Source organism: Mastigoproctus giganteus, chromosome 14 (genome assembly GCF_048544385.1).
Source record: "Mastigoproctus giganteus isolate SK-2022 chromosome 14, ASM4854438v1, whole genome shotgun sequence".
Lineage (NCBI taxonomy): Eukaryota > Metazoa > Arthropoda > Arachnida > Uropygi > Thelyphonidae > Mastigoproctus > Mastigoproctus giganteus.
The window spans coordinates 8,563,200-8,575,879 of NC_143588.1; the positions used below are offsets into that span (position 1 = coordinate 8,563,200).

General features: G+C 37.7%; 1 protein-coding gene across 1 annotated transcript in view; it reads right to left on the reverse strand.

Moving 5' to 3' along the window:
• LOC150074970 (uncharacterized) overlaps positions 1-12,680 on the reverse strand; it is an 86,636-nt gene that overhangs the window by 36,765 nt on the left and 37,191 nt on the right. Inside the window, exon 3 of the mRNA XM_090389014.1 lies at positions 4,573-4,692. Within this exon, the coding sequence (XP_090245140.1) occupies positions 4,573-4,692 (120 nt within the window). The remainder of the gene's footprint in view (positions 1-4,572; positions 4,693-12,680) is intronic.

Sequence of the window (12,680 nt, forward strand, 5' to 3'; positions counted from 1 at the left end):
AGCCTAATCCATTATTTAAATTTGTCACCCACGTGTTCAGTGGAGTTGAGATCCCCTCCTCCTCTCTGAGCCGGCCAGTCCCGCTTTTTTCGACGTTGTTATCCACAAATAAGTCCCATAAATATCTTCTAAGTTAGCGATTCCCAAATGGGGTCCGCAAATTCCTGGAGATCCGTAGACAAGTTCCAGGGGGTCCGCGAAACAATCCTCGGGATATGGTCAAATTATTTGTTCTATGTATAGCAAATTGATGATAAATAAAGTTATTACATAGTTATGTAAAAATTAGAATAAAGTTGAGTTGTTTTAAACATTAAACTTTGAATTTTCTTTCCAGTAAACTCAGTGTTCATACATATACATGCACACACAGAAACATATGCATATATAAAGAGGTCTACGAACTTTTTTTAATTTTTGAAGGCGTCCATAAACTTTTTTAATTTTTGAAGGGATCCATAGATCTCGGTAGTTTAGGAACCATTGTTCTACGTACTTTTCTGTTTTCGCAGGTGGCTGGTTCTCAGTGGTATCGGAAGTAGGCATGAACTGAAGAATTTGCGGGGCTGGTACCCAGGAGGAGGTGGGCCACAACAATTCCGATTTGGTGGGAAGTTGGTGTTTGGAACTAAAAATGTGGTTCTTAGTCTGTTTTTCTCTCCATAGATGGAGTTAGTGGTATTTTCAGACTAATTTAATTTATTTTTATCTTTGGGCTGGGCTTGATCTGGGACTGTTGTGTTCAGCAGGTGAGGTGTTGGCGTTTCCTCACAACTGTGTGGGTTCCCTTTTACTTTTGGGTTAGATGTAGAGTAGACTGTACTGGTATCAGAGGACATCTACAGCCCTCTCTCCCTCGGATGTCCACCTAAATACACAGGTGTTCATGACACGGATATTATGTAACAGGTCAGAATGTGGGTCACAGCATCATCAATCAAATGATGGTGGGAAGTGTTTCGGATTTTTTTTTTTCTTTGCCACCGTGCATGCCAACCCAGCACACAAAGAGGGACCAAAGCGGGACCCACTTGCAACCTGAACTGACCAAAGGACACACGGTCAGATGCCCCATCTGAGTCGCCACCCGTTCTGTGCAGCAGAAGGCTAATTATGTGCTTTTGATAGTGAATTAGGATAAAATACTCACGGCCATGCCCTAGTTAATTTTTAAATCGGACCTGTTTTTAATTCGCTGTTTGTCTCCGATATGCACAGTGTAGTATTATTATTATTTTTTGTTTTTCAAGGGGAAAAATATCCATTTTAATTTCAAATAACAAATAATATTTTATCGTTTTGAATGAAGCTCAACGTCTGTCTTGTATTACTTGCAATGGTAAAGGGAGAAAATCAACCCCTTTGATCTTGAGCACCTTATCTCCAGGCTGAACTGTGGTCGCTTGTTGAGGTTTACATCATTAATTTTGCTGTCGAAGTTAGCTTTTCAAAATAAAATTGAAGAAAAACCTTTTGGGGATTAGTTGGGACTTGTAACTCGTCTTTGGGTTACAGTTATCTTTAAAATTGTATTTTTTCGATACAGCTTTGTTCATGAAAATCGAGTTGCTTGTGTTCACCCCCCCCCCCTAAATTAATAATGTTGAAGAGAACATAAGTACTTTGTCTATTCGTTACACAACCTAGACGAACCGTCAGCACTGAAATTTTACCCTTTAAAATAGAGTTTTTCATAATTTTCAGAGCGATAGTTGCACTGTGATTTGTGATAATAGTTCCGAGTTTCAACAAGAATCAGTTCCAAAGTCACAGTTCCGGGAGTATGCTCGTGATATATGGGTTTTAAAAAAGACGTATTTCCCTATATTTTCTGCAGATTTGTGTGGAATTAAGATGCAAAATTGATTACTATCTGCCTTTTCGCATCAAAACCAGATTATTCATTTAAAATTCTTGAAGATTGTATACCGTTTGGATGGAACACCAGTATAAAATGAATAACTGGTGAATGAATAAAATGAATAACAGGTGTAAAATGAATGCGTAAATTTGGAACACAGTGGGATAAAAAACGTGCTTGAATTTTCGTAAATTTTACAAATGAACGCACACTCTCGTATGTTTCCCCATTAGAATCACTATTGCTAAAAAACGAGAGGTCTTGTCGAATGAGCTAGTTTCCTATACATTATTCTGTAGAAAGAAGACACCATGCACACAGGAAAAAAATATCAATTTGTATTCAAAATATCTAAGAAAAAAAATGTATCGTTCTGCATTTGACTATGAAATTACTATTCATTTTCTAGATAATCAATTTGTTTGACACTAAAGGAGTCAGCGCCTGCTAAACTTTCAAATTAATCGCATGTTGGAAAATCCGTTTTTGTTTAATCGTACATTAAATTACAAATGTCCAGAATGGGAAATGAGCTAATTGCTGTCCCTCCAACCACTGGGGAGTGGTTGGAGGGACAGCAATTTCACCTGCTTTTCTCTGTGAATCTTAATTTTAAGTATTCTTTCAAAAGTAAACCTTCAAATGAATAGTAGAAAAAATATCATTTAATCATCTTTTTTAAACTGATAGGAAAAAAAACAGCTTTGTTTTTTTTTTTTTTTCAGGAAGGAAAACACGATTTGTTCGTGAAAATCAAGTTGTTTTTTTTTTTTTTTTTATCTGGACAGTAAGGAAATAATGTTTAAGCCCATGTCAGGTGATAAGAAAGCTCGAGAAGCATCTGTGACGTCAAGTATTAATTCCAGAGGAAATGCATCATAGATGCTCAGATTAATTTTACCACTGAAAGGCCACTTCCGGCCTTGATTTTTTTACGTTAGAATGCTGTTCTGTCTTTGTTATTTGCGTTTTTATCCCCGTTTGTGGTGCTACCATCCAAAATGTCGATTGAAGTTTTCGAACGTAGATAAAAAAGAATGTGTGGCTTGTCAAGCCACACATTCTTTTGATACTACTTCTGATACTACTGTTCTCTAATATCAGTGATTGGGAGGAAATACCCATTTCCAATTTATTAGAAAATGCACGAATTGCTTTATAGCTATTATATTTTGATTAGCATTAATTCTTTATATGTATTTTCCCAAATTCTCTAAGTCTTCATATAAATAGTGTTGCAGGTTATTACTAGAATTTGAGAATTTCCGAAGTGGCCTTATTCGTTTTTTTTTTAATAATTACAGTTTCTCGTAATTGCTTAATTTATTTCGTCATTAGTTTAAAGTTCAAGAGAACCTATTTATGTTTGGATTGAACAATCAAATGTGTTGTACGTTAGTTGAAAAAGGAGTGTGATTAGTACACGTGTGTTAAGCGGCAAAGCAGCTAAGGTTATGTGGCGTCAATGTGTTGTTTCTGTAAACTGAGTATATTCTGGTCGGTTTTCCGGCCAGAACCTAAATTTTCCTGAGTTCTAAAACCGTGCCACCCTCGCAAGGGACTGGCGAGACTAAAGCGGTGTAAAAAAGCAAATTCCTCATATCATTAAATTTTGAACGGAGGCTTTTTTTATGGGGTGCGAGGACGCGGATTACGCTCGTACAGCCACGGTGCCGTTTGCGAATGCTAGCTGTTGTGCATATTGTTCTAAAACATATATTGTATTTTAGTTTATTTAAAATGTTTTTAAAAACTGTGCAGTTTTGTTTGGTGGCTATAATTCACAAAAACGAATAAGTTAATACATATACATATGATAAATATATAAAACATAAATATAATAAATAAATAAGAGGGATAAGGAGTGTATCATTGCCATTGTGAGAAAAATTTCCTTAGAGATTCTTCTACGTAACTTTAAGACCAGTTTACAAAAACGACGTTTTATACAGGAAATAATATAAACAGCAAAATTATGTCATATTTGCAAAACATGCTAAGGGCAAAGCAAAGACATTAGTCATCTCATATTTTGTAGACTATCATCGCTGTGAGCAGGGGCGTAGTGTCCCACGCGGCGATCCTTGGAGCGGCCAACAACAAATTGGGCCATCGTAACATGCTAAGTGATTCAGATGGGACCAAAATTGTTGGAAGCCGCTTGAGTCAAAATCTGCCAGCTCGCCCCTACGAGTCATACCAGCATCGCCATACAAAAATGAGCATCAGATGCATGAGGCTATTTAGATGCTGTAATCAGGGCTCCGAATGAAAGGGAACGCACCTGAACGGCATTCCGGTTCATCATACGCATCGGTTATGCCATTTACATGGAATTCATAAATAAGACATTTTATTAAACGCGCATTCCATTTCGTAAAATTTTCCATTTTTACCTCTGGCTGTGACCCTACCCCTTTGTGGTGAGGTAAGGGCGATGATTATTATAAATAAATGACCTTATGCATTATAAACAAATGGTTCTCTTATGAAAGCGCCGTTTATATGTAGTGCAAAACTAAGACAACTGGTTGTAATATCTTCAAAATTGAAACCACCAATGTTCTTTTGCAGTTCCACTGTGAAATTACATTTAACTTTTCATAGCCTAGCATATTAAAATCAGACCTAAGTCCTGCTGTTTGTATTAGATTAAACGGTTGTATAATGAATAAATCTGACAATTACACATATATACAATACTGCATTACCTAGACAAGGACTTGTGCATTCGATTAAGGACACTTTTATTCTCCATCGGCGTGTTCCCGGACCTCTAGTGACAACAGACAGCATAAGTGGAAAGCGTGCCATATCCACACGAAGGTAAACTGCAATAGCAACCGACAAACTAGATGTGGTCGTATTTACGGTATCAGTTGTATATATCAACATACAGAGTGGCCAAAATTAAGCTTTGTTTATTAGCAAATGTGAAGAGCAGTAATTTAGCAATATGGGAAATATTTGGTGAGTGCAGTGTGTTCATGCAGAAGTTATCCGCCCCTACCTATAAAAAAGTTACAGTGGATTGCGGAATATTCATACTGTATGGGACAGGTCTGGTTTCGAACTTCTAGTGGAACCGAGATCCTCTGTATACTACCCTGATCTCGTGAATTATTTTACATTCTTCCGCTGGAAACAACAGAAGCGAATGATGGATCTGTAGTTTTGTGAATTATATAATCCACTTTGCTGGCTTTTATTTGTATGAGCGCAAATAAACGGCGGTATTGCTAATGATTGGCGGGGACCACCTAATACATTAAATGATAATAATAATAATAATAAAATGTAGTTAAGATTGTCTACGGTGACATATTACTGTATATTTCACAAGAGTACTTATGGCGCAGTTGTGAGAAAGCACTTGACTCCCCCTCCCCAAATACTATGCCCTCTATGTAAGAAAACGAGAAGCAATTGCAAGGTTATAAATTTGGAAAACTGAGATATGAATTATGAGCTATTTCACAAAAAACAATAATGATCAATTAATAAAATAAAAGTAAATCGTTTCTACAATTATTCTTCACAGGCAAACATGGATTGTTATTGAACAAGCACGTATTTTACTTTCAGCATATAATAACGCCATTATTAAGAATTTTCGGATTACCCATCGATTATTAAGGACTAATCTGCGTTTAAAGCTGGATTTGTTAGACCGTGTGCGCCTCTGTGAAGCTCTTTTTGTTTTGTTTTTTTATCAAATTTGAAATACAGCAACGTAGTTACGCTACGAGGTACACGCACGTGAACTAAGCAGATCATTATTTTTTGTGAAACATGACCGGCAAAGCCACAAGTTCTTTGGCTGTATTGCCTATTATTATTATTAGTGGAGGTTTTTTGCGGATTCTAGGGTATTCGCCACTTTGTCATTTCATCTTGTGGTGAGGTAAGCGCCATCGCCAGCCATTTGTGTGTAGTATTGGAATATGTGAAGGTGTTGATGTTCTGTTGTGTTGAGTAGCCAGCGTTAGGCGATTTAGCAACCGGGGGCGACAAACACGAGTTAGAGTGCCCTCTGTCTCACATTTCTAGCTGCACAGAGGCAAGCCAGATTAATCTTTTAGCTCCTGCTGGGCGTCCCCAGCAGGGCCGGATTTACGTATAAGCAAAAAAAGCAGTAGCTCAGGGCCCCCACCAATTGGGAGCCCCGGAAAAAATCCCATAATTTCCCACGAAAAGATGTCGATTACTTTAGATTTTATTTGTCAAAATTACAAGACTTAGCTCCGACATAATGATTCGGCGGTAGCTTAGCGTCTAGACATAAAACAAAAAGTAACTAGAAATGTCACTGATCCGTGGCTACATGGAAAGGTTTGGCAGCGCCCTCGTGGCGCTCTAGGAACTGCTATAGTTGAGTTAAGGCGGGTTGCCAGTCACCTATGTTAGTTTCTCGTTGAGTTTTATAACCTAACTAACAGCTTGTTGTCTGTTATAATTTATGGACGTCTTTGCATCTGAATTTATTTACATTTGTATCAAATACATTGAAATATGTTAGTTTCTTTTCTTTATTATATCTTAGTATCTGATGTTCATAAACTGTATCACAAATAAATCAAACCTAATCATTGTTTAGTATCAATCTTCAGTATCTAATATCTCGTTTTGTAACCAACAGAATATATAATAATTTTAATATACTGATTGATAGAGTTTTTTCCAAGTATAATATATTGAAATACTGCAATTTCCATTATTTTAACAATATAAATGTATAAATTGACTAATTTTTGAGGGGGGGCAACAAAATTTTGTGCTTAGAGGGCCCCGCAATACCTAAATTCGGCCCTGGTCCTCAGAACTGATGGTCTGGGGGAAGCCCGTGGAAATATAGGAAAGAAGAGTGGATGTATAGCAAAGAGAAGATGGGGAAGGAAGGCCTGGGGGGATATAGCGATAGGAGGATGAAGATGATAGTTAGAGACATCCCCATAGCAGTAGGAAGGAGGAGTTGTTAGTTAAAGTGATAGAGTAGAGCACTGGACAGTAGTTCCAGGAATCCCACCCCTCAGTAGGGGTCAGCAGGCAGCGAAGATTCCACCCCCAAGTGGGGGTCAGCAGCAAAATCCCACCCCTCAGTAGAGGTCAGCCTATATGAGATCACAAATTTCCAATTAGTCTCGTTGCTGCAGATGATGCTTTAGCAATAGAGCGAGAAATATAAAATGTACGTGGAAGCTGGTGCGGGTAGTATTGATAATTAATCGGGTATTTCGAGAGGCAACTGTCGCGTATGGACTCCTAAAAACTGTTCGGTCATCCAGGACACATCTCGACTCTCTTCTATATTTATTGAGTGGCTGTGGAAAGGCGCAGAAATTTCTGACTGCTTCTGAAGATGCTCAGAACACACACACACACACACTTGCAAATAAATAAATAAATTTTCTCTTTATACTCCGGGATAACCATATAGGGTCATAGGAATTCACGAGAGAGAGAGAATACAAGAAGAGAGTGCGGCTAGGCTTGAACTATTGCCGCTGAAAGTGCGTGCATTTCTATATCCTCGTGATTCACCACTCGGCTAGGTGGGCAAAAATATTTTGCTTATACTTCAGCACGACCACAAGATCAGAGAAATTTACAATTAATTAATTATTTTGTTAATGCTATTATTATTATTATTATTATTATTATTATTTACTATTTGTTTTTGACAAGGAATACGATCGTTAATCGTATTGAGCGGTCATGAGAGCTAGAACCGTGGACCACTCAAACAAAAGGAATTTCCCATCATACTGGGAAAATTCAGTTCCGATATACTTAAACTTCAACATGCTAACACGTTTCCAGTTGCTAATAGTATTCACTGCACTGTACACTAGCCTCTAACCTTACGTTTTGCTGTGATATGAGCTGTTCACCGTGATAATAAATAATCACAATCTGGTGTAAAAATGAACTTTTTTTTTTAATTTCTAGTTTTACTTTCAGATTTTCATATACTGGATATTGCTCAAATCGCACAACTCGTCGCACCTTCACATGTACTTGAATAGGCAAAGCTTAATTCTGTTTAACCTATGTAAATACCGTATACTATGTTACCTAAAGTATAAAGGCACACTAATGAATAAGCCCGTTTTATGCAAACTGGTTGTGTGTGTGTGAAGATTGTAGAAAGCAACATATTAGCACACAGAGATAGCATATTGCCATCTACGATCTTTGTAGAGGTATAAATGAAGATAATGAAGACAGAAGTGTTTTCAATAGACATTTTTTTTGTCCTCGCCTTTTCCCATTATTATATGGGGTCAGCGTTTTTTTTATTGTTTTGGCATGCAATTTTTTTACGGCCGGATGCCCTTCCTGACGCCAACCCTCATCCTTTATCCGGGTTGGGAATATGCGGTGGTCATTCCCTGACCTGCCGCATCCTCCGTATTTGGTGGGTACGGGCTCGAACCCCGGTCTAATCAAGAAGCGCGTGCTATGCACTACTGCTCCTGCCCACCTGGCTACGGAGGCGCCAAGTGTTTTCAATGGACATGAAAAGTGGAAATGTGCTCAGCAATCTGAACGTGGTCAGGCGGTGGGATACTAAATCTGTCGCACAGCATGACAGCTTTCAATGATTTTCAATGTGCGTGTGTAAAATGGCATGTACTGATCGCTCGGAGGTACTGGCATCTGAAGAATAAAAATTATTCTTTGGGAAGATGAATCTCGATATATGCTTATATATTCATCAGACTGAAAAACCTGGATGGGATGGTGTTGATGTTCAGAAAACGACTACATCTCCCAACTGAACAGAGGGGATGGCAGTCTGCGGTTTCGACCAGTTTTCAAGGTGGATAGCGAACCCACGACACTTTGTAGAAAGACAGTGTCATTTCCAATAACGCAACACGTATGATGTTATGCCGTACGTATAGAGTAGAATCATACGTATTTCAAAGCAGAATGCCCCTATCACAAAGTTCGGTGAGAAATACAGGTAGTTCTCGACTTTACGAGTTAATTCGTTCCTAGCGCGCGCTCGTAAAGCGAAAACTCGTAAAGCGTGAATTTATTTCCCATAGACATAAGGTTAAAAATAAGAGTTACGTTCTCAACAATAAAATTATTTAGCTAATTAGTTTATTTTTAAACAATGATTGACTTATCGAAAGAAATGAAAACGTAGCCTGTAAAATCAAGCAAATTATAATAATAGAGAAAATATTTTCGTCTTACAAATGTTAAAGAATGTTTATTCTTCATCATCATCGACTAAATGCACACTGGTTGATCACTCATTATTGGCTCGGCACTCGTTGGTTTGTTGCACAAGGAGTCGTCTTCTTCAGAAATGTTTCAAGAGGCGTTTGTTTCCAAGATAATCTTCTCTTTTCTTTATAAATTTCACGATTGCATGCACAAGCATTTTTTAACCGCACACACAAATTGCGACTAACACTAATACGATTCGCGTGGAGTAACAAGTTTAAGAAGCTTAAAAAAATGAAGAGAAGATTCTGAAAATTTATTATGTTTTTTATACGATTGAAGATTTCAGTATGGTGAAACACATTTCACCATAATAACTTTTACAAACCCACACAATTCCAGCTATCGGTATTTTCGCAAATGCAATAACATCGAGTTTACTACCCATTTATAATTGCTGGTACTAACAGAAAGACCCAATAAACCAGAAAGTGTAAATTGTTTTTATGGTCGCCAGAAATGTGCTTTAGAAAAATATTACAAAGGCGTTTAAAATTGATTCTTATAATGGAACATATGATAACGATGAAAGGGTAGTGCATTTTAATTATTTGAATTGGTAACTAATACAATTTACAAACCACGCTCACGACCTTTTATATGGCCTTAAGGTCACGAGCGTGACCTTAAAAATGACATTTTAGATTATTAAATAGTTTAGTTATATAGCGAAAATTTCAACTTCCAAGATCTCGAATTACAAAAAAACAGTGTGTTCACATTACAATATTTTAACGATACTATGGTGTGTCTCTGGAACTGATTAATATCGTAAAGCGGGGTACACTGTATTATATAGCTATGCACGTGGTTTGGAATGCGGTATTTATGAATGTTTAACATTCATTTTTTGCAATTAACGTTCATATTTTCGATTTTGTTGACACTTGATACTTGGGAAAAAAAACTCACAAAGCCGGGAACTCGTAAAGCGAGAACTGCCTGTATCTTGGTTTTCCGGAAAATAATGTGACATGAAAGAACTGGTTCGTCCACAGAACCAATTCTAGAGGAAGTAATTGATAGTTGTCATACTATAAAAAATATTCCAGACGTATTAATGTACTGCGCTGTATATTAATTTAATCGTTGTCTTTTCCCTTGCTATTTTAATACTTTTGGTAACATAGCATTGTGTAACGGAAACAAATATATGTATACTGTATAGTTTTTAAAATTATATACACATATTTTTTATACAAATACAAATATTCTGAATACAGTATATTTAGAATATATACTAAATATCTATTTAAAAGTTTTTGCAACAGAATATATATCTAATATAAAATAATATTTGGATATAAAAATAATAACTTAAAAAACCCAGCCTGCTTAGTAGGTATTTTGCTTGCAACTTAATCGTTGCTCGGCTCTGTCAGCAAATTGCTTTCCAGATGTTGACTCACTGGACGCTTTGACATGATTCGCCAGGCAATTACTCACTGTTGGCTAGTTTTATTAGTTGAAGTTACCGAGAGAGCTTGGGGAATATCGTAACCTAACTTGCCATCTCGATCCCATACACTGATTGACAGGCGAGTTATATCAAAGTGATTGACCGATCGTAAAAACATTTTGCTGATAGACCTTTAGGAAACTGTCATGTTACACATAAGTAAATGCCAAGTGGATATACGCTTGACACCAAATCCAACCATTGAAATCTTGATTGACACATTTATAATAGTTTGATGATAAGCGTGAGATTAAAAAAAAAAAAAAAAAAAAGAGGAAAAACTAGCTAAAGCTTGCTGCTCTTTTCTGAACTGTTCCAACAGATCCACATCTTTCCTAAAATAAGGCTTCCAAGTCATTTTAAGAAAGATGTGGATGCAGTACTCAAGATGCAGCCTAACCACTGCCTTATCCCCCCCCCCTTGATCCTACTGGCAAAATTCCTACACAAATCGTGGACCGAACCCCATGAGCTGGCTAAAAGTCTACTTTCACTCAGTGGCGCGTTATCCTATAAGCAAAAAAGACATCTGCCTATGGCCCCAATCAGAGGGCCCCCCCAAAATCACTGTTTCAAAAACTCATTGCTGTTTTTTACTAATATTTTTAAGTGATTTTTTTTTTTAATCAGAAACTGAACTTTCTATCTGCCAAGGTCAATGAACTTTACTTGAAGATTAATTTGAAAATTACGTTTTTTTCAAAAATAGTTATACCAATTTTGATAAAATTTTATATTTAGTTCTTCCTTAAATAGTGGAGTTAATTGAAAAAATAAAGACTGCCTTGTATGTAACTGGCGCCCTTATGCTTAAGACAGTACAGTAAGCAGGTAAAAGGTAGCCACGACCTTATCAACCAGTCTTGTGTTAACTCCCAAGCAGAAGTGAAGTGCAGGGGAATAATTCTACAGTTTTTTTTTTTTTTAGTTTAATGAGTGTAAGAAACCTAAATGAACGAGTGTAAGAAACATAAAAAACGAGTAAGAACATTAAATATTGAGTGGCAGAACACTGTGTTCTTCTGTCACTCAATATTTAATGTTGATGGGATCCTCAAATTCCATTATGCTTGCACTGTTCCGATTCATGTCAGACTATAACTTGTTTTATTTATAGTACTAAGTGGTCTCGACCAACCCTTGGCAACTCAGCCGTATATTTACAATTTACAGATTTATTCCTTAAAAAAAAAAAGAAAAAAGAAAGAAAAAAGAACAGTTACAATCAAGTGTCGAGTGAAAGCACAGGAACAGAGTGCGCAGTCCGTTCTTGAAGACTAATCCGAGCACACCTTTCTTGAAGCATCAAATCCGTACAGAGACAGCTAGTGGCAGAAGGAAGGAGCAACTCGTAACAACCACATGCAAGAGCATGCATGATACGAGGAGACGCACCAAATTACATCCAAGGAACACAAAGAATCGGAACCACTAGCCCACAATCCATTGTCTCAGAGTTGGCTCATAGTGCCCGATCACTATGAGCCAAGCCAGCACACAGACCCACATACCCGGCACCATGAACCAAGTTGACACTATAGTGTGCGTTGTGCTAGGGTCAGGCGCCACCTGTGGTTTTCCACATCTACACCATATGTGAAGAAATGCAGTATTACTGTAAATGCGAGAAGTGCCGTGTGTTGTTCCGGGTTTTCCTGGTGGGACCCCATGTTGCCCACACATTGCTAGAATGTAGCCAGTTTGCCCGTTATTCTCTGGCTGGTCTCCGTCAGGGTCGTCTGAGATTCCTAAAAGAAGATCAAGTTAAAATTGAAGTTTTGGAAGGGGAGCACAGGTGAAAATTCAAGTATTTTGGAAAGAAAGGGGGTGAGGACAAAAGGGAGTGGATGATAGGAAGACTATCCACCTAAAAATTAGAAATTAAAGGGATAGAGGGGAGGGAACTTCCAAGAGCAGTAAACGGTTTGTAGTGGTAGGGTCCACCAGACAAAGAGGTTGGAATGGGAGGTGGGGGGAAAAGCAGGGATTGTAGGGGAGAAAAGTCAAAGGGTCAGCGCACCCTACTGTGGAAGATGCTTCTCTGTCTTGTGATCCCATACCGGCCAGACCAACTGCAGCCAGTGTAAGCTAATCCCTCGTCATGCCACATGGGAGAAT